This window comes from Mus pahari, chromosome 17 (assembly GCF_900095145.1).
Source record: "Mus pahari chromosome 17, PAHARI_EIJ_v1.1, whole genome shotgun sequence".
Taxonomy (NCBI): domain Eukaryota; kingdom Metazoa; phylum Chordata; class Mammalia; order Rodentia; family Muridae; genus Mus; species Mus pahari.
Genome location: NC_034606.1, coordinates 11,282,339 through 11,307,590, shown reverse-complemented (window position 1 = coordinate 11,307,590; position 25,252 = coordinate 11,282,339). Strand labels below are relative to the sequence as shown.

Sequence of the window (25,252 nt, the reverse complement as noted above, 5' to 3'; positions counted from 1 at the left end):
TGATTCTAATTTTCAATCATTTGTTGTAGTTATTTAAAGAGTTGCTACCTATGAATTCAGGTGTTTGTTTGTTTGTTCATTTGTTTTTCTGAAATGAGCCCTCATATAACACAGGCAAGCCTGGAAATCTTAACAGATAATGATCTCCTGGACTTACTTTCTGCGTTCCTGAATTACAGAAATGCACCACTACCTCTATGTGGGCCTTTGATTTTTCTTTTTTCTTTTTCTTCTTCCTTTTATTTATTTTTTCTTTCTTTTGGGGGTGGGGGTGTGGGGGTGTGGCCAGGAATCATATGGAGAGCCTTGTGCATAATAGGCAAGCACTCAACTGCAGCCTCAACATTCTGTTAAGTTAAAAACACTGGTTCTGTTGACATCACTTCTGCCAGACTAATTTCTCTTACAGTAGATAGTTTCCTTTTGTCATTGTGAATTGAAAATCTTAGTCTTTGTAGAAACAGGTTTAACAATCCCAAATGAATCAGAAAGAATTAAAAATAATAGGACAAGCAAAGGCCCTTCTCATGCATTTCCTGGTTTAGTGCTTTAACTTAAAAGTGAGATGAAATAAGCCCTTTCCTACCCAAGTTGGTTTTGATCACAATGCTTACCACAACAATATAAAGCAAGGTAACACTGAACTTGGTAGCCAGAGTAGGGGGCTAGTCTAGGCTGGTGACAAACGTGACCATGTTGTTTAGAGGGAGGGTGGTAGAAGGGTTTGGAACTTTTGGGCTGACCGATCAAAGCTGCTTGAGGAGGTTAGCCGACCTGACATTGTTTCACACAGTCCACTCATCATGGAGAGATTAGATCTACTCTGCAAACAGCACTGGAGGATAGTGGGATGGGCTACAATCATTTCTTGAACTGTGCTACAGTACCTTAAAGAGGGATGAGGAATGGACCTTACATGAAACACCTAGTGAATGAAGAATGAACACTAAGGCAGTTTCTTCCGGTAGTATTAGCCTAATAGAGAAAAAAATTGTGATATATAAAAAAAGAAAGAAAAAAAAAGGGGGGGGAAGACTCCTCATTTAAACTAATACTATTCAAAATTCTTTGCATCACATTGAGAATCCATATAAAGAAGACACATTGTAGTGTTTAAAATTATTGAGCATAAAATTTTATCAACAAATAAACAAGCCTTAGAAAGATGCAAAGAACTGGAAATGTTTATTAATCTCTTTGAAGGGCTGCTGCAATTCAATCATGTGGATGCCGCCCAGCTGGCAAGAAAACAGGATTGCTCAAAGGTTTCAGATTGAACAGCCTCACACAGCTCTCTAGGCAAGAAGTTTGGCGGTGGTGCTGGGAAACCACAAAGACAAATTCCCCAATATTTATCATATGATTTGTATTCTGCAGCCATTTCCAGTCTCCGCGATAACAGTAGAAAGGCTGAAGTCAGAGTGCAGGAAGAGAATGCGTGAGCATGAAGTTCCATACTGAGCACACCACAAAAGACCTGCTGGCAGCCTTTCTTACTAATCATTAAAACAGACAATTTACTTCTGGGCAAAAACACAACCAGAAAACCTTGGTTTTAAAGGATAACCATAATCTTACTGATTTTTTAAAAAAATGGCATTTCTGCTTAAAGCTCCTGTATGAGCTGTTTCCCTTCATATATCTTTAATTATGGAGAACTGCGTGGTCAGCAACAAAGAGTACTACTAGAACCAGTAGCAAAGGAAGTGAAGGAGCATGGTTCCTAACGCTAGTTTTAATATTTATAGAAACAGCAATGCCTGCGGGAAAGGGAATGAAAAGATTCAGCTAAGAACTTTCTTTAAAGATGTAATTTTCATATGATTATAACTTTTAACTTGAGACAGTAAACACATTTCAGGTTAATAAATTTTACTTTTGTCATTTTTTTTTTTTGTGAACTCATTCTGGGTTTATCTTAAAATATAGTTTATAGCTGGAAATGGGTCCCTATCCTAATATCAAATGGTCATGTGCTCATCCTATGTTAAAATCATTGTAATTTAGTATTTAATTTAAAATCATCACAAAAACAAAACAAAACAGAAAATGAGCTATCCACCCCATGGCTTAGAATTTGAGTGACAGTAACTGTTCCCTCTGATTTCCATGGCCACATAGCAATTCAAACATTGCTTGGGTCTCATGCAAGGGAGTCAAATAATATTAAGAAATTATACTTATTTTCTATTATCATGGCAAATTGACTAAGTTTCTCCCAGTATTTACTGGAATTCTTGGTAAATAACAAAGGCTCAATTCATATTTGTGAAATAAATAAAAATCACATTTACTAAAAGTCTTGGATTCAAGGTATAAGATTTGTATCTAGTAATAGTATCACTGTTAACCAATTCCTAGATATACTTAGTGATCATTATGGGCTTCGTCTTTATTGTATTTAAAAATTAAGAGCCTTCTTGTTTTAGGACAATATTTTTCAAATATCCAATTCTGCATAATAAAAAGGTAACAGGCAAACAAACAAACAAAAAACCCAGAAGACCTTTAATTCTGTTTGTTTCCTATTTCTCTCATTTCGCAATCTGTTTTTGTAAAGGAATTTCTGAACATAGACGTTTGCAGATAAGACTGCTAACATGAGGGTAGGCAGAAATAAAAATAGTACTTTAGATGCAAACCTTCCAGGTGTTTACGAAGGGAACCACAGGCATACTGTTTTTAGAAAATCCACACATCTATATTTAGTATCCCAAGCACTGAGAAACCGACAGCTCTCAAAGAATATTTACAGTAGACTCATAGCATGAGATTGTCTAATAGTCCCTGCCTTAGTAACTAGTTTTTATTTTTCCAAGTTTCAAAATAGGTCTACTGAAATCATACATATATATGCATATATATGAAAATACTGCACTCAGCTGAGTTTATTATGACAAAAATGTAACAATAAAAATATGTGAATATTTACAAATTTAAATGCTGGAGTTTTAAAAAATAAACTCTTGTCTAGAACTGTTTTCTATTTTAATACTAAAATTCTAATAAGTGATAGAAGAAAAGAGGAGGAAAAACCATAACAAGGAATCAGGGGAATAGTTTTTCAAAGCATATTCTTTGAATTCTCACCCAAGAGAATTGAACCCATTAAAAATGAAGCTAAGATTAATATTTTATAATCCATAAGATAAAATATATGTATTTTCTGAGGCAGAATCTTTTCAAGTTTGCCAATTTGGAAATCATTATTTTTCACTTGCTTACTTAAAAATTCTTTTGAATTGCTATTCAACTCATGTGAGAAGCCCTGAAGCTAACCTAGCTTCTGATTATCATATCTTGCATGTGGCTTTAGCTTTCTGTTGGAGTATGCAGAAATAGAGACAGCATTTTTAAACCAAGAAATCATTCTCTACTATCTTACTCTCAGGACAAGGACAAGTACCCCGACTCGAGCAAGTGTGATTGTCTAATGACAAGAGAAACTGGATAGGGACTACAGGTGGAGACAGGGGGTTATAATGGTGCCAGGACTAGACCAGGAAGGCATATGCATACACCTTTATCTCCAAGTCACTGGAAAGCACTGAAAGGATTTGGTTGGGCCTATGGAGTCACACAGTAGATTGGAGACTGAGGTGATCAGATGTGCACCTTAAAGAAACTTTTTGGGTCACTATTTAAGAATTTACTCTAGTGGACAAGTCTGGGAGGCCAGGTGAAGATTGGGGAAGAAATAGATTCGGAGAAATGTAGAAATTCAAAGATAACTAGGAAGTAGGAAAGATAGGATAATTCTTTGTAGAACTGTAGAAGACAAAATAGTTAATAGAGTCATCAAGATACCTGGGTTTGCATGGTGAAATCGTGTATTACCTTAGAGAATGCAGCAGTAAGATCCACCTGCACAGGAAGTGATATACATTCTATTAAACAGAGTGCATGTGTGGGCATTTGGGGACATATAAGCTGAGATATCCAAGTGGATTGTAGAAAATATAATAGATATATGTATTTATAGAATTTATAGATGATCTACCTACAAATGGTTATTGAAGCAATTGAAAAGAAAAGCATTACCCAGGAAGGAAAGATAAGATGAACAAATGAAACAGCCATGCCAATGTTTGAAGGGTGGGCTAAGCACGTGCTGAAAGGTAGGAGAGAATCAGAAGGGGAAGGGTAGATTTGAAAAAAAGGAGTAGTGCTTACTCCAAAGGCTGATCATAAGTCAAGATTCCGGTCAAAGCTAGCCACTAGAGTAAGGGCCCTGAGGCCATCTGGGACTTAGGGCAAGGGCTGCCAGCTAAAAATGGTTAGTACTTGTGGAGAGTCATAGGGCAGGGACAGTCCCAGATAATATACCCAGCTAATCATTCACCCAAAGCATGCAGATAAGGGGAGGGGAGAAAGCCAGTAGCACTCAAAATCAGAAAAACAGAGACATATGTTGATGTAATTTTTAAGACAATAATAGCTAATAACAGTTCACACCCAACTGCATGATTATGATATACTTCAGCTCTTCATTATATTGGTTCACATGATGCTCATAGAAGCCTAGGTATAATTATTCTACTTTATAGACAACAAAATACAATTCTAGAGAGTTAGAGGGGCTGATTGGATAATTTCCTTTACAAGAAAGACATGAAAGGATGGGATTCGATTTTCAGGTATAGGAATTTGCCTTGTAAAACGGGAACAAAACTAACAGGATGGAAAAGCAACATTATAGGATTGGAAGTAGGAGATGTACCTTCTATTCTGTCTGTCCATCAAGGGCTAAGAGCATCAGCCTCAGCAGGAAGCAGCAATAGTAGGGTAGTATGTTTGAAGTACGGGCAAGGTTTCAATAGGCACTGAGGTGAACAGGAAATAGCACTCTACCACTGACAACAGACCACAAAAGGATTGCCACATATTCCTCCAGCAGCTGGAGATCAAGAACAAACAGTACTATTCATCAGTGGGACCATGGGGATCCTTCTGTGCAGATTCAGGTCAGTGCAGAGGTGGCCACACTAAGTCTATCTGAGTTAGCTCTGGAAGCTGGGATGTTGACTATATATTAGAGACACAGAAAATGTTGGAACCATCTAAACAGATGAAGGGATAGGAAGCAGGGAAGATCCACTGTGTTCACACCTACTTTCGCCTTCTTCAAAAATAGAGTATGATTCTATCTAATCAATTAAGCAAGTAGGAAATGAATTGCATTCAAACTATTAAGAGAAAAAGATGGAGCTTATTGTGGGTGTTGATGGCTAGCTTCTGCACTCTCTACTTCATCTTTCTATGAAACTAAAGCTTTATGAAACATCAGCTTAAAAACATCAAGCCTATTAATTTTATAGAAATAGTAGACACATGAGAATAGGTGAAATAGGAGTTATCTGAAGATTGTTTGCCATTATTATTATAGAAGGAATTAGCTCACTGATTAGCTAAAGCTGTACCATATACCTTATCTTCCCCAGGGTTATTATTAATTGGAAAAGCAGAAAAGAAAAGGAGGAAAACAAAGCGCCCTTAATTGAATTCCCAACCTGTGTATGTTTCTGTGTGTGAAAGAGAATTCAGTCTTTGAGGAAAAAAAAAACTTATGAAGTAGACCACATATGCTTTTACAAATAAAACTACAGACTTAGGAATGCTAACTTGTCTGATACAGCTCACCAGAGAGCAGAAGACACCACCTAATGAGAAAGAACACTTCTTCAATCTCCTTCAGGAAATCTCATTCACTGGCACACAGTTATGTAGCCTTACATTTGAAAGTTGTCTGAAATAATGCCAAGAAGGTTTGAATACACCGTGAAGATTTCTTCACAAACCTAGCCATCAAAGTAAAAATTCATTAATGAACCAATAATAGGTGGAAGTATAGCATGAACCTCTTAAAGTTTGTAAATGATATTAATTAACAAAAGCCGATTGAGATGCTACATATTGTACTTGGTGCTGTTTGTACCCAATCAAAACTCTGAGACAAATCCCTTTTTTCCCATAAGATTACAGGCAGTGAGTAGTGAGTGCTTCAAGGGGGACCCAAAGCTTCTGTCTGCACCAATCCATCTGAGTAGCAGATAGTTTACAAGTAGGCACAAAACAAGAAGAGGACAAAGGTCAAAAGAGAAGGAACGGAAAGAGGGGCAGAGAGACAGAAGGTGACAGAAAAGAGAGGGATAAAAGATGGGAGATGAGAAGTAGAGAGAAAAAGAAAGGGGGAGGAGGGGAGCAAAAGAGGCAGGGAGGGAGGAGGAAGAGGAAATAAAGAGATCAAAGAGAACTCTCAAGAAGCCAGAATCATAATTGAACCTGGAGATTTATCAAAACTCATTTCAAAACCTATCCCTAGTTTCCTCAGATCCCAGTCTAACTTAAAACTCTGACAAGCCCCTTTGGCATCTCTCAAACACAATGCCAACTTCCAGAATGGCATGTCATAGCTATGCCCATGCTTCTCTAAGACCCTAAAGAACAGGAGACACTAGCTCAGAGTCGGAACGTCAATGCCACAAATAATTGGGAGAATAGGAGGATGGTAGGTGCCTGGCCTTCCCTCATCCCTTCTGTTTAACCAGTTTTAACCTGTCTTTGGTAGGAATGGCTTGTCAACTACTTTTCCAATGTGAAATTCTGTTCCCTTCTTTTTGTGTAACAATCCATGTAGGCAAGACATTTTCCCCTTTGGTAAAAACAAAGATCTTTAAGATGAGGCAAATTTAAGACAAGCAGACAGGAGGCAGCGATGGTAGTTAGAACAGTTTTATCTGAGCAAGGAAAGGTATCTAGGAAACGCTAGCCATATGCCAGGCATAAATACTAGACTTGTCTAATCCTTCTAACAGTATTACGAGCTAATTACTATTATTAAGTCTATTTTATAGGTGTGAAAATGAAGCAGAGAGAACTCAAGTTTCCTCAAAAACATGAACTAATGCAACTGGGTCTTCCTTTTCAACCAACCTGCACTTACAGCTAAGTCCTGGGGGGGTCCTTAAACAACTCCAGTGGGGGGCGGGGAGTCCTTAAACAACTCCAGTGGGTGGCACAGTCAGAACGAGGCAAACAACTGACTTCCGTTCAGGGCTGTGAGATTCAGGCCCTTGTATCTCTCATTTCCTATTCACCCCACACCTCTGTGCAGGGTAGGAAACTTATTTCTCTCTCCTGTTGTCTCTTGAGGAAGCATCACCAGGAGGCCAGCCAGTAGCTGAGCTTCTTAATATAACAGAAGATACAGGGGTTTTCCTCTCAGCCCCTAATTCAAGGTCATTTTCCCAGTCTTAGTTTCACTAACACTCTACCAGGCAGCTCATCCTAAAATTTGATCTACTATAGCTGTCACCAGGGTGGGGGTGTAGGATGGAGGTGGGGGGGGGGGAGCCAAGATGGAGCTTTCAGGCTTCCTAGAAGTAGTCCCAGTAGTTTGCCATGGTAAAGAGGCTTGGGAGCCCTATCTCAGATCAGATCATGGCCCAGTCAGAGGACGAGAGGAAGTGAGTAACTTCTTGGGAAAACAAATGCCATTCCAGTCCATGGTCCATCAAAACAGCCAGGTATAGTGGTACCCACAGATCCTCAAATGCCATAGGTTACTTAGAATTTTATTATCATTTTTGTGCTGTTTTGATGTACAGTAAATAAGCCTTTGAAATACAAAAGAGAAACAAAGCTAAAAGAAAGATCATGGGGATCACAGATATCAGGACAATGAAATAATGAAAAATTTTACTCTTTCATTTGCCAAATTTGTTGATGATGTCATCTCAGTATATGTAAAACTAATATGAAAGTTATCTCTTTCAAAGGCAATTCTCCTTTGATTAAACGGCTTTCTAGAAGCGACTAATGAAGACACATGGAGAGATGAGACCACATAGTCTAGACTCCCAGATTCTAGGTTTATTTTCTTACTGATTTTTCTTCAGTCGCCTGTGGGAGGAGATAGGTCACAGCAAAGCTGTGTGTTTACTCACTAGGTCACAAGATGACAGCACTGAAGTAAACTGGTTGATAACAATGGCACAGCAAGCAGGCTTCGGAAAATAAAAGCAGCAATCGGGACTGCCCTCAGCTCTACCTCTGTAGAGGTGTACTTGGCTCTCCGTTCTCTCCGGAAAGCACCTCCGAGCTCCCACCTCCTTCCGTAATCCCTTAGGCCTGCAAACAGCTCCCTAACTCCCCCGGCTCCTGCAACAGCTGTCATTGCAGCTCGCCACTAGGGGCGCTCGGTTCTGTTTTGCAAGAATGCTCTGGTCTTTAGAGTAGAAATGTCAAAATCAGCCCTTCCCCCATCCTCTAACAGGGAAAAAAAAAAAGGCAGAATTATTTTTAAAGGGGTGTTTACTAGAAAGTGAATGGTGGGAAAAGTACAAAGTCATATACATAAATTATATTATGGAAAACAAATCCATAATGTAAATCAGATCTAGCTATACATCTGCTTCCTGAAAAGATATTATAAATGCTTTTTCTAAGCCTGGGCTAATGTGGATGCTAAACCAATCCTCAGGGCCCCTAGACGAAGTACCTGACAGATGTGAGAAGTGTCTTGGCCTTCACCCCTCACCTCCTTTCTAGGAAGCTTTGTTGCTGGGTCAGGGGTCTCTCCACTGCCCTTCTTATACCTCCAGACTTGGGTGCTTCCCCCTCAGGCCCGAATTCAACATCTGGATTAAGGCCTTCCGGTGCCTACCTCACAGACGACTTCCTGTGCCCTTTGAGTGCATCTTTGAGGCCCACGGATTGTCTAGTCATCGGAGGCAATTCATTAAGGAAATGGCCAGACTCAGCCTTCTCCCACCTGGATGTTCAACTTTCCATTCAGCCGTCCCAGGCATCTAATTTTCAGTCATTATAATCCATTTTCCCAATCAGTGTACAGCTGCTTGTCCCACCCTCTGTTGCCACTTTGTTTAATACAGTCACCATTCCTGTTTTGGCTAGTTTCTTACCCTGTTCTTACAAATGGACAAAAGGCCACAGACGTCAGATACCATGATATGAGAAACTACCTCACATCTGATTCCCCATTAGATAGGCAGAAAAATACATCCTTCATGCCTCAAAGTCCCCGGGCCCAAACCTCTGCCCCTGCATCTGGACTTAATTTCTCTCCCTCACTTAGAAGCATCTCTAACTGAAAACTCATTTGCAGATCCCAGATAATTGGCACATTCCAAATCCAATGAATGTTCATGCCACACTGCCTCAGGTTACCCACTCCCCTCTGCCCCAAGTACTCTCTGGGCCCCCTCCTCAGGGAGTGATCTTGCGTAATCCTAGCCATCACACTTTACAGCATCTAAATAACTTAACCATAGCTTAACAATAACACACATACAATAAGAGGAGGGTGGATCACTCACACAAGCTCTTACAGGAAAACAGGCAGCTCTCTCCCTGGTAAGAAAAATATGGGTCTCCACCCCACCACAAAAAAAATCCCAGGATGCCCCAGAAAGCAGTTTCTTTTCTTCATGACGTGTTGTAAAGCACGTCAGCTGCTCCTTGTTGCTGTGCAGATCACCCAACATCGGGTCACTGAGAGAAGGCAGCGCTTGCTCGCACAGCTGATAGGATTAGAAGAGCGACCGTGCTTTGTCAGCCCTGATTGAGTCCAAGACAGCCCCGGCAGGCACAAGCAGGTGAGACCGTGAGGGAAAGGGCATGTGTAGGACTATGATTGCATGCTGCGAATGCTTCTCTTTGGCAGTGGCTCTGTATTGTCTTTTCTATGAAGTTTCAGTCTGGCGGAGGTGGGGTCTCTGTCAATAAAACCTGTCCTTTATCATTCATCTGACTTCAGCAGTTGGCCACTTACATATGGCAAAATATTTTTGTGGAACTTATATAAGATTATTATGTGAAAAGGCTCTGACAATGTAAAGTTCTCTGTATATTAAAAGTATAGATCATTTCATTACAAATTTCACATACAGAATACCTAGATTTGAGAAGTAAGTACATGGTCTTTGCTTTTCTTCCAATCCATTACATCGAATCTCCTATATTTCTTGCCAGGATTAGAGAGGTATATTATTTAAAATCTCTAAGGGTTCAAGCCTTCCAAAGCAATTTATGTTTTCTAAAAATCCAGGAAACACTCATGTGTTTTTTTTCCTTCAAGAAAATGCCACAAAATTACAAATCAAGACAATACAATACTTAAGTATAAAATGAAAGTGCTGCATAATAACAGACGAGAGATGAATCTCTTAAACTATATTAAATTATTTCTTTTGGATGCTATAGTCCAAGTGTTACATTTCTCCTAATGACATGAGAAACACTTGAATGAATTAAAGGCAACATAGATAACGATTATTTGTAAAAAACTCGAGTTTTAGAACAGCAGAAAAATAGGCTTGGCTTCCAAAAGTACAGAGCTCAGAGGCATCTAAACAGTAAACCATCAGCCTTTCCCTCGGTAAGGTTGCTATGGTGACAGAGAGGCTACTGCACAGCCTCTCAGTGCCTGCCCTTCTGCAGTAAAAAGCTTTCACTGAACACATGTTGGATTTTTTTAGGCACACATCCCATCATTAAATACAAGGACAGCTTTATCTGAATCATTTGCTAAACAGAAGTTGTATCTATGTTTTCCTCCTGTACCAGTGAGCCCTATAGGGGGTTGTGGAATTCATTCATTTAGCACTTATGCATTGATGCTACTGTATGGAAGGAATTGTATTTACAATGAAGACAAGTGACAGGGGAGTTATGAAGTAGGATCATAACAGCTCTCCTAGGGCAGGCACAGGGGTCCTGCAGGGATTTGGGAGGTTTCCTGGAAGACGATGTCTAAAATTAAACTTACTCTCTTTCAGAGTGGAGGAGGGTGGGCGGGTAGAGTGTGGGACATGTAAACAGGCTATCAGCACTGTGCAACAGTCTAGAGGGAAAAGGGTGAAAGAACATGAGATCTCCAGAGAACTAAAGACTACAATTTGAACAACAGCCACGTGTGCGTATGGAGAGAGAGCAGCAGGCTGAGGGGATGTGGGAAGGGCAGGGAACACCTGTAGAGAAGCAGGAGCAAATGCAGCAGTCAAATCTTGAAAAGGCTAGGTGCCATCTTGAGAGGTTTCAGTACCACCTGCAGGGAAACAGGTAGTTATTATGGAGTTTAGTAGAGAAGCCTAGTCTTACTGTTAGCTTTGCTTAACAGTGGTCACTTTCTTGGCAGAGTACTAACTTAACAAGCACAAGACACCCCCTCCCACTTCAATCTCCTGCACTACCACAAACAAAACACACCAAAACAATCAGAAAAAAAAAAACAAACAAGCAATCAAACCAAGCAAAATCAAGTGAAACTTCGAGCAATTTGTTTTCTAATAAAGCTTTTTTGGAAACAAAACACTCCCCCCCCCCCCAAAAAAAAAAAAAAAAAAAAAAAAAAAAAAAAAAAAAAAAAAAAAACTTAGAAAAGAAGGTTAGAAAAGAAGATGGTAAGCCTGGAAACAGAACAACTTCATTGGCTTGCTTTGGGAATAACTCAGAGCAATCAGACTCCAAATGAAGAGACCAAATGAGAGCAAGGGTGGACGTTGGACCAGAGGGGTAGTATGTAAGTCCTGTTCCCGGGGTAGAATGGAATAAGGTTTGAGTCAGTGTGAATGGTGCTGTTGGAAAGCAAAAGACTGGTTTGGAGGACAAGGCAGAAACTGCTTCTGATCTCAGCAACTCTGTAGACAGTTTCAGCCTTATGGTCTCCACCACCAGTTCTCAGTTCTCAGAGAATGCAGAAGTCCACAGTTGATTCCTGTCTTGTGATTTACAACACTGGGCACATAGTTTTAGAAATAATAAATTTTATCAATCCCCTTAGGCCTACCTTGGTGAGGTCCACAGTTGAGAGTTATGGGTTTAGAATGGTTGAACTAGTCAGTTCTGCTCCAGAGAATCCCAAGAGTATGTCTCTGTTAAGTAGATCGAAAGGGGATAAGGATTTGTGGAATATAATCTCTTGGGGTTTTTAGGAAGCAAACAAGTGGATTCCACTAATCTTTTAACTTTAGGATCTCTGTGAACTCAGTGCATCCCTGGTTTTCGGAGTTGGTATTCAAAGGAAAGCAAGCAGGACAGTGGAATTTGAGCTACATTACCTATAATCTTAATCCTCGAACGTAAGACCCTCGGTGTCAGAATGAGACTGATCACAGCTCACACTGCTATCTAGAATATTCTCTGAGTGAAGACCAAGTCATAAGTGTTGAAAGCCAATCACCAAATAGGATTTGAGCATAGCACAGCAAGACTGTCAATCATTCTATTCTCAGAGACATTTTGAGCTTATTAAACATGAGCTTTTTAAAGCATCACAAATGCTTTTTTCTGCCTGTCCTATAAAAAATGAAATTAAAAAAAAAAAAAAAAAAACAAACAAACAAAAAAAACCTGCAGCTATTAGACTAGCTGGATCTGACCTGGCTGCCCATTGGAAGGTTTTGCTTTGTCAATAGGACAGAGTTATTTTGTCTTCACTTATCCCTCCCAGCTGTCCTTCAGGTCGGTACTATTATCCCTCCTGTTAACAACGGCCAACTTGAAGAAGAGTCTCAGCTTGAAAGAACCGGTGTGCTGTTTCCTCTACACACAGGAATTCCAGGGCCTCCTTTACTTGTAGTCAGGCAGCAGTTACAGAACTGGGAATGAGTCTGCGTGCTGTGTCTCAGGCTCCTGCCTCCTGGTGTTGAGCTGTGTTTCCCTGCCACATTAGGTCCTTCTGATGCAAAAAACCCCTCCAAGGAGAACTGCAGTCTTGAACGTCCTGAAACCCAGAAGCGGTATCCATCCTGTAGCATAGACTTAGCTGGGTTTCAGGAGGACCAGGAGGACCAGGAAACCCCACCACAGGACCACCCTCGGGCCAAGTCTTTGTAGAGAATCATATGTTTACTTAAAACCTAGAGGTTACAGGGGGACAGCGAGTAGGGAGGGTGACTATCTTTCTCCATCTTGCTCTGATGTCGCAGCTTTTCTCAGCCTCTCCACTGGATTTTCGCCCCCCTGCCAATCCTGGACCAGGGGACACCTCTGGGCTGGCAGTACTGCAAATAAGCCTCCGCCTTGCCCGCAGTGGGTCGGGCTAGGCTTGGAAGGGAGGGGCGCTAAAAGCGGGACGTGGCGGGTGACCTGGTGGGTGCTGCGCTCCCAGGTGCTAGGCAGCTGTTCGGGCCGCAGGTGAAGGCGGCGACCGGGTGGCGCCTCCGGAGCGGCCACGGGCGGTGGCACCACGTGCCCGGCGGGGCGGGGCGGGGCGGCGGGCGCGCCCTCGGAGCCGAGCGCGACCGCTGGCAGGGACGCGGCGAGCCCGCTGCTGCTGCTGCTGCTGCTGCTGCTGCTGCCTCACGCAGTCTCGGACTCAGTGCTGTCTCCTCCCTCACTCGGTGCTCACAGGTGCCTCCTCCTGGACGGCGGCGGCGGCGGCAGCGGCGGCGCGGGGAGCCGGCAGGCAGCAGCGAGATGGGGCCTCTCCGAGAGAGCAAGGTAAGGAGACAAGCTCTGTGACAGGGTCCGAGGCTGCTTCAGTAAAAGACAGGGTGGGCATAGCTTGCCAGGAGAGGGCCAGGTGAGAGGTGGACGCTGGCGTTCAGGGTCCAAGCAATGAGTGGTGCTGAGTAGAGCAGAGAAGCAGAGGGTCTTCCGATGGTGATGGGATGTGGCAGATGGGGAGGTGGCACTACAGGAAGAGATTTGGGGGATTAATATGATTTAAAAGATTGACTTTAGAGGGTTAATCCTAGCTCCTGAAGCTGTGGCTTTTAGCTGGTGTCATGTGTTTGCTTGAGTGTGTAATATGCAAAAGGCATTTGGTGTATTTGTGACTGAGAAATAAAAACTGCAGCGTGACAGTGACCCAGCTCATGAGTCTGCAGTGTGCCAAGCAGAGTGACTGGCGTGGGATACCTGCTGGGTGACTGATGGACTAGACAGATCCAGAGGCTGGGTGTGGCTTATAGCCCGAGAGGATGGCACAGATGCCTGAGCCAAATTCCAAGCTGCAGAGGGTTTTCCCTGTGGAGGCTTCTCAAGAGGTGTTCACTTTGGCCTTGACCCTTCCTGGTAAGCTTAGGAAATAAGTAGGAGGTCATGTTGGGAAATGACATTTGCTATTTTAGCCAAAGCCTTCTTTCAGTTACAGAGGTCGGAAGGAACTGTGGAATTTTTGCAAAAAAATAAAAATAAAAAATAAAAATATAAAAAGCTCTTCCTGGGAATCTGGCTTAACACTGCCAAGTAGTGGTGACACCAAAAATGCGCTGTCTGGAATTCTCTCTTCTAGATGATGTTTAGCCTTCACGTCTTTGAGCCTCAGTTTCTCCATCTATACAGAAGTACTTCAATAAGTGTCTGTTGCAGATTGGGGTATAAAGATCCATTAAATGAGCTAATGGTGGAGACAAAAGTTTTTTTTTTTATATAATTTTTATTTGGTTGTGTGGGGAGGCATATTGTGGGTGCCATGGCATGTGTGGATGTCAGAGAAAAATTTGCAGGAGTCCTCTTCTTCTACCTTGTGTCCCAGGGATTGAACTCAGGTGGGCTGGGCCTTTACCTACTGAGCCATCTTTGGTGTCAAGGAAAGGGACTTTTACATTGAAAACATTGTCAAAATATAGCTCTTATGCATTTTTTAAAAACCAAAGTGTGGCAGGGTCTTAAAAATGGATTTCTAAATGGAGAGACTTTTCTTCTCCTGGTTGTCCTTTTGGAAAAGAAAAGGCTAGATGTGATGTAAAAGGTGGAGCCATTTTCCTGGGGATTGGATGTGTTTGCTTTTCTGTTGGCAGCAAGCCTTGTGTACCAGGATATTAATGAATAATTAAGAGGCTGTCCGGAAGAGGAGGGATTTTAAAAATAAGTGTGTGTGATCCATTAGAAAAGAATTGTTCTCGGCATACAGGTCTAGTGTGTGAGGAGACAGAAAAACAGAGGTGAAATTGTCAGCTAATTCAGGAATAACACACAAGAGTCTAGAAAAGATAAACCAATAAATGTAGGTGCACGGTGAGAGCCTTTGAGCTAGAGCTTGAATGTGATAGAAATTTAGTGTGAGGAGGTGAGCCAGGAATGGCTTGGAGATGTGGGATGGCATTTATGGTGATGGGTGGCATGTGTGTGTGTGTGTGTGTGTGTGTGTGTGTGTGTGTGTGTGTGTGTGTCCTGTAGACTTGCACTGGTGATTCACAGGCTCAAAAGGGAGCTTAGTTCAAACATAGTTACAGACTGCTACTGTTCAGAGAGGGCTCAGCGCTCAGAGATATGAGCTCTCAGAAACTAAGGCTTACAAGGGCAGAGGGAAAATGATTGTTTTCTTTTGGCTTTCCAATTTGGAGAAGGAGCAGAGAGCGCAGCATCAGGAGATTTCCAGGAGTCGGATTCCCAGGTTGATTCTGCGGCCCCATCGGCCTCAGCAGCAGCGGCAGCAGCAGCAGCAGCAGCAGCAGCAGCAGCAGAACAAGGTTTCCCCAGCCTCTGAGTCTCCCTTTTCGGAGGAAGAAAGTAGAGAGTTCAACCCCAGCAGCTCTGGACGCTCAGCAAGGACGATTAGCAGCAACAGCTTCTGCTCAGGTACACTGAGGCTGTGAGCCCCTATGGCGGGAAAGATGTGGCCTCTCAGCTAAAATTAGGCTTCTCCTGTCCCCAGAACACTTGCACCGACCCGTTCTGGCTGTTGTAAGCTACCAATACAGCAGTTTTCTATGGTTCAGCCCAGTTAAATTTCTTACCATGTAGAATGTAAAATTCAACTTCTTTCTATCATTTTACAGCTTATTTTACTAAATCTAAAAATGACATTAGTTTCAGTTTTATACTAGCAATATCTATAATGCAAGGTACTCTTGGTTATGAAATACCCTAAATAAACTAACTTCTAACAAATGAAATAAAAATCAAGGACAACTCTACTACAGGTCTGGCCCTGTGGGGAAAAAACTGAGGCTTATTACCAGCCAGACCTGATTCCCAGGATGGGCCGGAATCCCAGACCTACACTTAGATGGTATGTGATCTTGATCAGGTTGCTTAAGTCTGGTGAACCTCAGCTGTTATAGCCATTAAATGGGACAATAAATACTGGTTGAGGATTCCTTATCTGAAATGCTTTGGAACCAAAATGTTTGCAGTTTTAGAGTTTTCAAATTTTGTAGTGTTGTGTATGTATGTGTGTGTGTATGTATGCATGTGTATATATATATATATATATATATATATATATATATATATATATACACACACACACATATTCACACATACATATATGTATATACACATATTTTGTGATAAGAGTAAAATCTAAACAAAGAATTCATTAATGTTTCATATATATACTTCTTAACACATATCTCAAGGTATTTTTTAATGTGTCTATCTTTTGTATGTAATCTGTTACATGACTTTTGGTATCAATTTTTTCTACTCATCGACCATGGGTTTATGCTAGTGCTCAAAAAGTTTCACATATACAGCATTTGGGATTTGGGTTACTAGTATTATGGATACTTAACTATGCCTCTTTTGTAGAGTTTCTGAAAGATTCATTAGTATCATTTACCTAAGTGTTCCCCTAGTACAGAGGTGCAAATTGGAGGTCTTTAATATCTGATGGTTCTATGTCATGAACTACGGTTGTCTCTTCAGCATATAACTAAGACTTTTCTTTAAGGTCAGAAGCATCGTTTAAGGACACAGATCTCTTCATAGTTCCTCAAATCTTACTGGTACCAGTGGACAACCCCTCTGGTACTGAAGCATAACTTAAAAGGCATGTAGGTTTTTTGTTTCTTTTAAGAAATTTTAGGAATTTGGGTAAAATTTAAAAGACTGACTGTCTTATGTTATAAAGGATGTTTTAGAATGCACAAAGTTTTCAAACTGATTAAAACAACACATGTGAGATGGGTGAGTGACTCTGTATGCTGTGACCAGTGTTCTAACTTAGCAGTGTACAACAGTCTACTTCATTCAGAGCAGAAACAAGTGTTCAAAACAAGTGCCGTGGTAACCATCACTTCTAACTTACAGCATGCATTCACAACAGTTGTATTTTAGATATGTAGGTATCTACTGTTTAAATGTTTCTCCTCTATGAAGCCTCAAAACTCTGCTTCATTCTAAGAACAGGTGTCACAGCGTTATACTCCGAACTGAACTTCCTTCCACTGGAATGAACAAATCTAGTTAAAACGCAGTCATAGCTACTTAGCACTCTCCTGAGATGAAGAGGATGACTGGAAGCCACTGGACACATGGCTGTTTACTTTAACACCATTTAACTCCATTGTGGAGTTCTGAGTTCACTCTGAATTGAGTGTACGTAGGGCATGACTCCAGCTCTGTGTGTACAACTGGGTTCCACACTTATTCCTGATAGCCTTTTCACATACTAACACTCCCTGTGACGGACTTCAAGGTGAGGATTTGTCAGAAGATAAGTAGTTCCTTAATTATATATATATATATATATATATATATATATATATATAGCTTTTATATATAATAATCAAAACCAAGTATATATACAGTTTTATATATAACTGTATACATAGTTGTTTTATATATAAACTTATATATAGTGTATATACAGTACTGTATATATAAATATATGTAAATATATAAAAATATTAAGTATATGTATATAGTTATATATAGTATATGTAAATATATATGTATATATTTATACATATATATACTTAGTATATAAATACATATATACATAGTATATAAATTGATACATATAATATGTATATAACTATATATATGAAACTTTATGTGTGCAGTTATATATTTATATGGTTATATATAAATGTATAGTTATTAGCTTTACATATACATAGTTTTATGCATGGTTGTTTTGACTATATATAGTTGTATATAACTATGTATATAGCAAATATATATTATAAAATATAAAGGCAAACAAGTAAAACTGTTCATTTTGATTGAGTCAGTCTCTCCTAGACCCATTTCCAGAATCGCCCCTTCTTCCCTGAAGACCTGTCTCTCATGAAGACCATAATAGTAGACATGAAAATCGAAAGGGGATATTGATTCTTCTGCCATTAACTAGCTGAGAATTGAGTGGTAGACACATATAATTATGGGTGTCTACAAACCAGCCTTTCAATCCTTGGCCTTGTGCCTCATCCCCAGACAGGGATTCCTTCCGCTCCCTCTTCTCTCTCTAGCTTGCTCTGCTGGCAATTCCCCAAGGTTTGGGTCTGATGCCTTCCTTCCCCTGTCTTCCTTTCCTTTCCTGCAGAGCACTGATGAGCTCTACGAAGCTGCTGAGTGCTGCTCTGACTAAAATTGACAGCAGCAAGGCCTTTGGGGGATGTTAATGATGCTTTAGGAGGTCAGTCGGCTGGTGGAAAATAAATGGGTTTGGTTCTGTGGGGAACACTAATGCTGCAGGCAGTGAGGTAGAGAATGTAAAACATGTCCAGCCAGCAGGGGGAATCTCTGGTTTTAACCTAGACACAGGAATACTGGGGCCATGTTCTGGCCTCCCTAGTCAGAGCTGTTAAACCAGACAACAAAAGACAAATGTTGACATGAGTTTAAAACTACCATTATCTGTCAAAATGAAACCACCGGAACAGATAACAGTGGCTAGCCACCAAAGCTTTCAGCCTTGAATGAACCTCTCTACATTAGTATTTGTTTGTTCAGAGTTCTTATAGTCAGTACTGCAAAGGGACCATGGGGAGTTAAAAGAAATTCTAATATTAAGAACTGAAAATTTAGAGGAAGGCATTACTTAAAACATCCTTCCTTAGGTTAATTTGGAACTATATTTTTCCCCAAATTTGGTATCAAAAAATATTAATTGCAAAGAACATCATTTGTTCTAAAATATTTATCTTTTGAAAGGTAATAAGTGTGTAAGGTAATAAATTTATATATTGCTAAAGCTACTTAAAATAAAAAATTACCCCTTATTTTGATAAACTGTTATTCTATTGTTTGTATAAAACCAAATATTTTCATAATAGATGGTCCTTATTTTCTGACAAAACTATGAGAATTCTCTTACTGCTTCCTGTACTCCAACTATGTGTTTCTCTGCTAATTGTGTTGATGAGTGAAATTAAAAGTCTGACACCATTTCCAAAGTGTCCTGCTCGCCTTTACCAAGGGCCTCTTTTTCACCCCTGATTCTACCACACCCCTGCTTTCCTCCCAGGGGAACCTTGGAAAAGGAGCATTTAATGACTGGATAAGAATATGTTAATTTGTATGTTGTGTATATCTAATCTTGGAGGGAAAGAGTTACATATGACATTTTGCCAGTCATTTGGGACGTGTCCCCAAAGAGCTTTTCTTTGAGTAGCTGCACCCCTGAGTGGGTGGAGTCTCAGAAGGTGAGCCGCGCTTCCCGTTTCATCAGTACGTGAGTGTTTTCAGACATGAGCGTGATCCCTACAGCTAACCTGGAGTAGATCCTCCAGAACAGTTCTTGGATTTTTAGCTTTATGTAAATAGTGCACAGGAAGGAAGTACAGTTAATATTGTTAGTATGAATAACATACCTGCTTTCATGTACCTCTAATCTACCCAGTGTTTGTTTCATTTAGTAGAACATGGTTTTGACATTACATCACCATATCTCTGCCCAGGCCATCTTCCTTGTTTCTAATGTAACCATAAGAAGTGATAAAGCCCACATTGGCAATTTGTGTTTTGGGTGTGTTGTATGCCTACGGAATCTAGGCTTCTATTTATTTTTCTCCTTTTGAGGGTGGTAGTGGGTACTTTTATTTATTTATTTTAATTCTTTCTTTAGATTCTTTTCTTTTTATTTTTTGAGATTATAACATATGTTATCATTTACCCTTTCCTGTCTTTCCTACACACCCTCCTGTAAACCACTCCTTGCTCTTTTTCAAATTCATGACCTCTTTTTTTTTTGGGGGGGGGGAGGTGGAGGGAGATGAGAAGGTATAGCTGTGGCTTTTTGTTTGATTGGGTTTTGTTGTTGTTATTTTGGGTTATTAATGCCCTGTTTATTATTTTGTTATCATCCTGGTCACCATTAGGAAAGACTTAGGTAAATGTAACAGCTATCAGTCACCCGCTATAGTTAGCAGCCTGCTGTGCATTCCTCCTTGCTTAGTTGAGGCAATAATTACTCCCTTAGAATTGGAAGCAGATGGGCTGTTGAGGTTTAAGCTAGTTCTCCATGGGGTGCCTTGTAAACATGACAGGTGGAACAGATATTGCATATAGAACACTGGTTGTTTCAGGAGAGACTAGTAATTTCTCAGAATTATCTCTGATGTGCATGTGGAGATGAGATGCCCAAGCAAGTTTATGAGTTCTGTTAAAGAAAACATATACCAAAGAGTCAAAATCAGACAGCACTTACCCTCTAACCTCAAGTGAGAGATTTGCAGAAAGTATTTGAATTTTTACAGTGGCTTGAATGAAACCTTTGACTGGCGCTGACCTCGAGGTAATCATTGTTGCTGTTTGTGGCAGAACAATTAAAGCAAATCATAACCTGACTACCCCTGCTGAGGTATGATGAAACCTTCAGAAATTTGCCAAGCCTTGCCAAGCAAAAATATTTCTGCTTTGCTTTTATCTGGCTCAAGGAAACTTAGCATCTGGATAGAGTGAACCTTTGAACATGATGATTAGAGCTGAAATGGACTGCTTCAACTGACATGAACCACAATATCAAATTATACTAGCATAGAATGTGCCGACCTGCTGTAAACTGAAAAACAAACACCCTAAGAACTGAAGATCACTCGAATGGGTCTGAGGCCTAGACATTATAGCATAATATACATTTCAAGGACATAACTTCTTTAGCCACATAAGTATATACCTAGTGGAATAGGTTATAAGTGTTGTGTATATAAGCATTATATCTTTGGACATGTTACAGATAGTGAAGGATAATCTTCTTCCACTCAATTTTTAAAAAATCATTAGCAATGGGAACTGATGAATGTAACCATACTGAAGATGAGCCACATCTAAGAGTAAAAGAATGTCCCCAACCTGAAGAATCTGTACATTCTAAAGCTCTCACCAGTATGTTGTTTATCTGCTTTAAAGTCCCCAGTAAAACTTCACTTGTTTAAAATGTAGACATTTGAGATCCCTCCTAAACCTGTCATCCTGGACTTTGAGAGCCTGAGAATCTGCATTTTACAGGATTACTGGATTATTCTTGTGCGTGCCCATGCCAAGGTCTCAGCCTCAAAAGTTTATAGTCTGTGTCATGTGGTAGAATTAGGCACAGGGTGGATGGAGATGCACAAAATCACACTGTAAAATACACAAATACCAAAGAGGGTGAAGCTGTCTTTGCCTCAGTATCCCCATTAACTACACTTTCTGAGTCTGTGTAGACAAGCTTCACGCCCACACTCTTATCAATAATGCTTATATTTATATAATGGGTTTAACCTGTGCCAGATGGTAGAAAAATAATGGTGAGGAGAAAGGATTTTCTTAAGTTTTTTCTCTGAATATTTATGGCTTTACTATCTGTCCCTAAACTTTTTACCCTCTTGTTTTCTTTCTTCAAGATGTGAATGACTTGTAGCAGACTGTGAGTGTATGCAACACACCTAGAACAAAGCCTGGGAACTCCATGGCTACAGTGAAAGAAGTCAAGGCAGAGAAACATATGGGTTGTGTGTACTAGGAAACCCATCATTTTACATGTTTCTGGCAACTCAGATTTATCCAGTAGGCATTTATTAGATGCTTGCTACAGAGGAGGAGTTGTGCTAAGACGACAAGAATGAATGGGGCACAACAGGGTTTAGAAAGACCATTCCTTTTATTGCCTTAACTAGGATGCATAAATAATAGGATAACAAACCTTTGGATTGGATCCCACACTGTTCCCTTTATTTGCCCATTTAATGTCCCTGTCCCTTTTACCCATATCCATACACCCTCCTGGCCTGAATTTGAGCCTGTTCTCCCACTTATTGTCAACACTGGCCTCTCACATTCCTAAGTCCAACGTTTCAAAGAATTGTCATTTTGTTAGCATGGTGTACTGAATAGACATAAACTTTGGCATCAGGAGCGCTCACTACAAGCATGAAATGAAGTAGGAAGCAGTTTCGACTAGATTGGGAATAGCTTGCGTGCCATGCAAAAGATTTGTGTGTGAGATTAAGTGTCCATACAGGAGCCAGATCAATGAATGACACAAACTGACAAAAGACACTGGAGGGGACGTTAAAACTAGATGGTATTGTGATACATCTTGGAAAAGATATACTTAGGCTGGAGTAGGAAGTCATGACATGCAAAGCAGAGCCTAGGTTATTTGCCAGTGTTCCACTTCTATATTACTGTGTGACTCCCTAGCATCCTCTATGCAGAAGCAGAATCGACCTCTGTGCTGTGCCCAATCCATAATCAGTTTATCATCTGAGAACATTAGAAGGGAAGAATTACCACCAACTTAAGAAGATCTGTTGAGAAGGGGACCCAGTTGTCGTCATCCTTGAAGTAAAACTCAGTGTCCACACTAATGCTTTGCCAACTTAAGCTGCCATTCCTGTGTTGGCGAGTGTAGTGTCTCCAAACCCCAATGGAAATAAACTCCATAAAGAAGTCACCCTCACTGCTCTGGGTAGCTGGTAGAGAGATAAATTCAGAAAATACTTCTCTCAAAAGTTGGCATGTAAAGGCTTAGATGCTGTGTAAAAATAGTGGCATGACAGAAAGGGAAATCAATGTATGTAAATGCCCTTACATTTATATATGTAGAAGTCTTTAAAGTGCTCAGCATGTGGAGGGAACTGTGAAGAATACTAACTTCCCTGATCTTTCCTGCTCGGTCTGCACAAGCCTGTGCAAAGTCAGCCAGCAGCTCAGAGTACAAGCCTGAAGTCGTTCAGCTCCGAGTTGTATTTCTCAAGCTGACATGACATCAGCTACCTCCATACTTTACCTTCGGGTGCTTTTATTCTGAGAAATTCTGTCTCCAAGCTGCCAAATTAGAGACACGGGGAAGATCAAGTAGACAGAGCCACCAGGCATGCTTCTGTGTATGCTGACATTCCTGACTTTCAAGCAAACTAGTTGCTTCAAAGCTCCCTTGCTGTTCTACTGACCTGTGTCCTATTTTGAAGGTGCAACCCAGCCCTCCCTACATGAGAGAGAAGCCTCTGACTGAGTTGTGCTGAGGCACTGGTAGATCAGCAACCTGGCTTGGGAGCCTCTTTGGAGTGCTTGCCTTGGCTCCTCGAGGAGGCCAGTGGTTTATCTTTGCCGAGAATCCAAACCACTTGGCAGTGTATGCCTGAACTCAATGTGAGACCCGGGCTGTATTCACCCCATCCTGGCAGAGCCTGCCTCCTTCCCTTTGGCCTGATCCTGTGGATTTCTCTGGGTTCTTTCTCTTCAATAACTCAATGAATCATCATCCTTCTCTCTTCTGTGTGGTTGCCTGTGTGGCTGGGATTCCCATGAAACACTAGCCTGCCTGACTCTCAGAATTCTAGAAGGCCCGTGAATCTTCTAGATCTAGGGGGAGGGATTCTACAGTTCATTTTTTTTAAAAAAGTATTCTAATTTAGTTGAAAATTGATGAAAAGCATTCCTTTTTAAATGTGGAAGGCATCTATCAGAATAGATATGGTTTCATTTCTACAACTGATTTTGTTTTGCTTCTTGCCAGGCTGTGCTCGTTTGCTGGGTAACTATGCACAGAGCATGTGCTATAGGAGAGGCACTATTCTAGTCGCTCATCTGGAGCAATAACAATGCTAGTGGGGCCCCGACAGGTACATGCTACCTAGCACAAGCATTTGCCATCCCTTGTCAACATGCAGAAATCCCTTTGCACAATACTCTAAGGACCATTTTTTATTGAAATTGTTCTTCTGTAGACATACATTTTGTACATGAATGTAACTTCCAAAATTCTGAGTTTTGCTTCATGACTATGAGGAATTCGACTACTTAGGACCATGTTTCTTCCCTCATTCTCCTTTATCATTTTCCTCTTTTTTTTTTTTTTAAATGTAAGCTTGTTGTGTGCTTACACCGTAGTAGAGAATCTGAGCAAAGCCTGACTTCTATTCCCTATCTCTAGCAATGATTAAGAGCACTTGCTGCTCTTCTGGAGGCTCTAACATGGATTCCCAGCAATCACATCTATAACTCCAACTCCAGACCACATGCAGACACATGCACATAATTAAAAATAAAATAATCTTTAATAAAAGTCAATGTGATATATATCATATTACCTAAAACCATTACTTTTCCCAAATATTTGAAGTCTTGAATATTTCAAAGGATGACCTACACAAAGAACGGTCCAGTTTTCCTTCTTTTCTGCTGTTTTATACCTTGCATTATTTTGACCACCACTGTCTTCAGATCTTTGGTATGAGAACTAGAGATCAGAGGGAAGGTCAGTACGTTGTTACAGCACAGTTTACTGTGATGCGGGCAACCCCAGAAAGGTTTAGAACTTCTTAAATATTGAGTTCTAGACACTGAGAACTGGCTTCCTGGTCCTGAGAACTTGTCTCTGTCTCTCTTCTCGTCCTATTCTTCCATGTGTATATATAATGTATGTATGTATGTATGTATGTGTATATATATATATATATACATATATATACATTATATATATACATATATATACATATATGCACATATATTTTTAAGGAAAAAAAACCCTGAGACTTGAACAAGCCATGAGCCAGAAACAGTAAACAAACTGACATTGTTAAAGAGAAAGAAATTCAGAAAGATCTGTTACTACCTAAAGCAATGATTCTCAACTTGTGAGTTCTAGCCCCTCTAGGGTTGAGCTACCTTTCACAGGATTCTCCTGAGACCACTGGAAAACATAGAAATTTACATCACAATTCACAACAGTGACTTTATAGCTGGGGGGAGGGGGGTTGGCGGTCATCACAAAATGAGGAGCTGTATTAAAGGGTTGAGAATTAGAAAGGTTGAGAAACACTGTCCCTAAAGCTTCAGTGACCGCTGGACTCAGCATTGCTCCTACCAAGCTTACCTGTATCTCCAGTTTTGTGATTTAAGCCCATTCTCTCCCAGAACAGCTAGGCAAAAGTATTCCTCTTATTAGTTTTGCCTTGATATTTTCCCTCCAGACTCCTTTCCCAGGGACAAGTTAAGCAACTTGAGTCTTGTGAGGGAAACCATGTCACAGGCCTCTCTTTCATACAATGCCCTGGTCCTCCAGCTGAGAAAATGAGCAGACTTTTTCCCATTCAGGCCCCTGTCCTGCCCAGTACTTCACCCATGG

At 40.6% G+C, this 25,252-nt stretch overlaps 1 protein-coding gene and 1 pseudogene across 8 annotated transcripts in view; one reads left to right on the top strand and one right to left on the bottom strand.

The window, feature by feature from the left end:
- Positions 1-9,418, bottom strand: part of LOC110334638 — a 120,859-nt pseudogene extending 111,441 nt beyond the window's left edge. For 2 of the 4 annotated variants that reach the window (XR_003845459.1, XR_003845461.1), the window contains exon 1: positions 9,339-9,399. The product of XR_003845459.1 is annotated as a protein SMG5 pseudogene, transcript variant X1 (transcript). Of the gene's footprint in view, positions 1-7,946; positions 7,985-9,338 lie in introns of those variants that run through there. The other 2 variants (XR_002381133.2, XR_003845460.1) reach the window with 2 other exon arrangements.
- The window catches only part of Sybu (syntabulin), a 104,222-nt gene that overhangs the window by 23,838 nt on the left and 55,132 nt on the right, over positions 1-25,252 (top strand). The window contains exons 1-3 of one of the 4 annotated variants that reach the window (XM_029548040.1): positions 9,462-9,617; positions 13,375-13,464; positions 15,315-15,549. In XM_029548040.1, the coding sequence (XP_029403900.1) occupies positions 13,441-13,464; positions 15,315-15,549 (259 nt within the window). In that variant the 5' untranslated portion in view covers positions 9,462-9,617; positions 13,375-13,440. Of the gene's footprint in view, positions 1-9,461; positions 9,618-13,374; positions 13,465-15,314; positions 15,550-25,252 lie in introns of those variants that run through there. The other 3 variants (XM_029548039.1, XM_029548038.1, XM_021216411.2) reach the window with 3 other exon arrangements.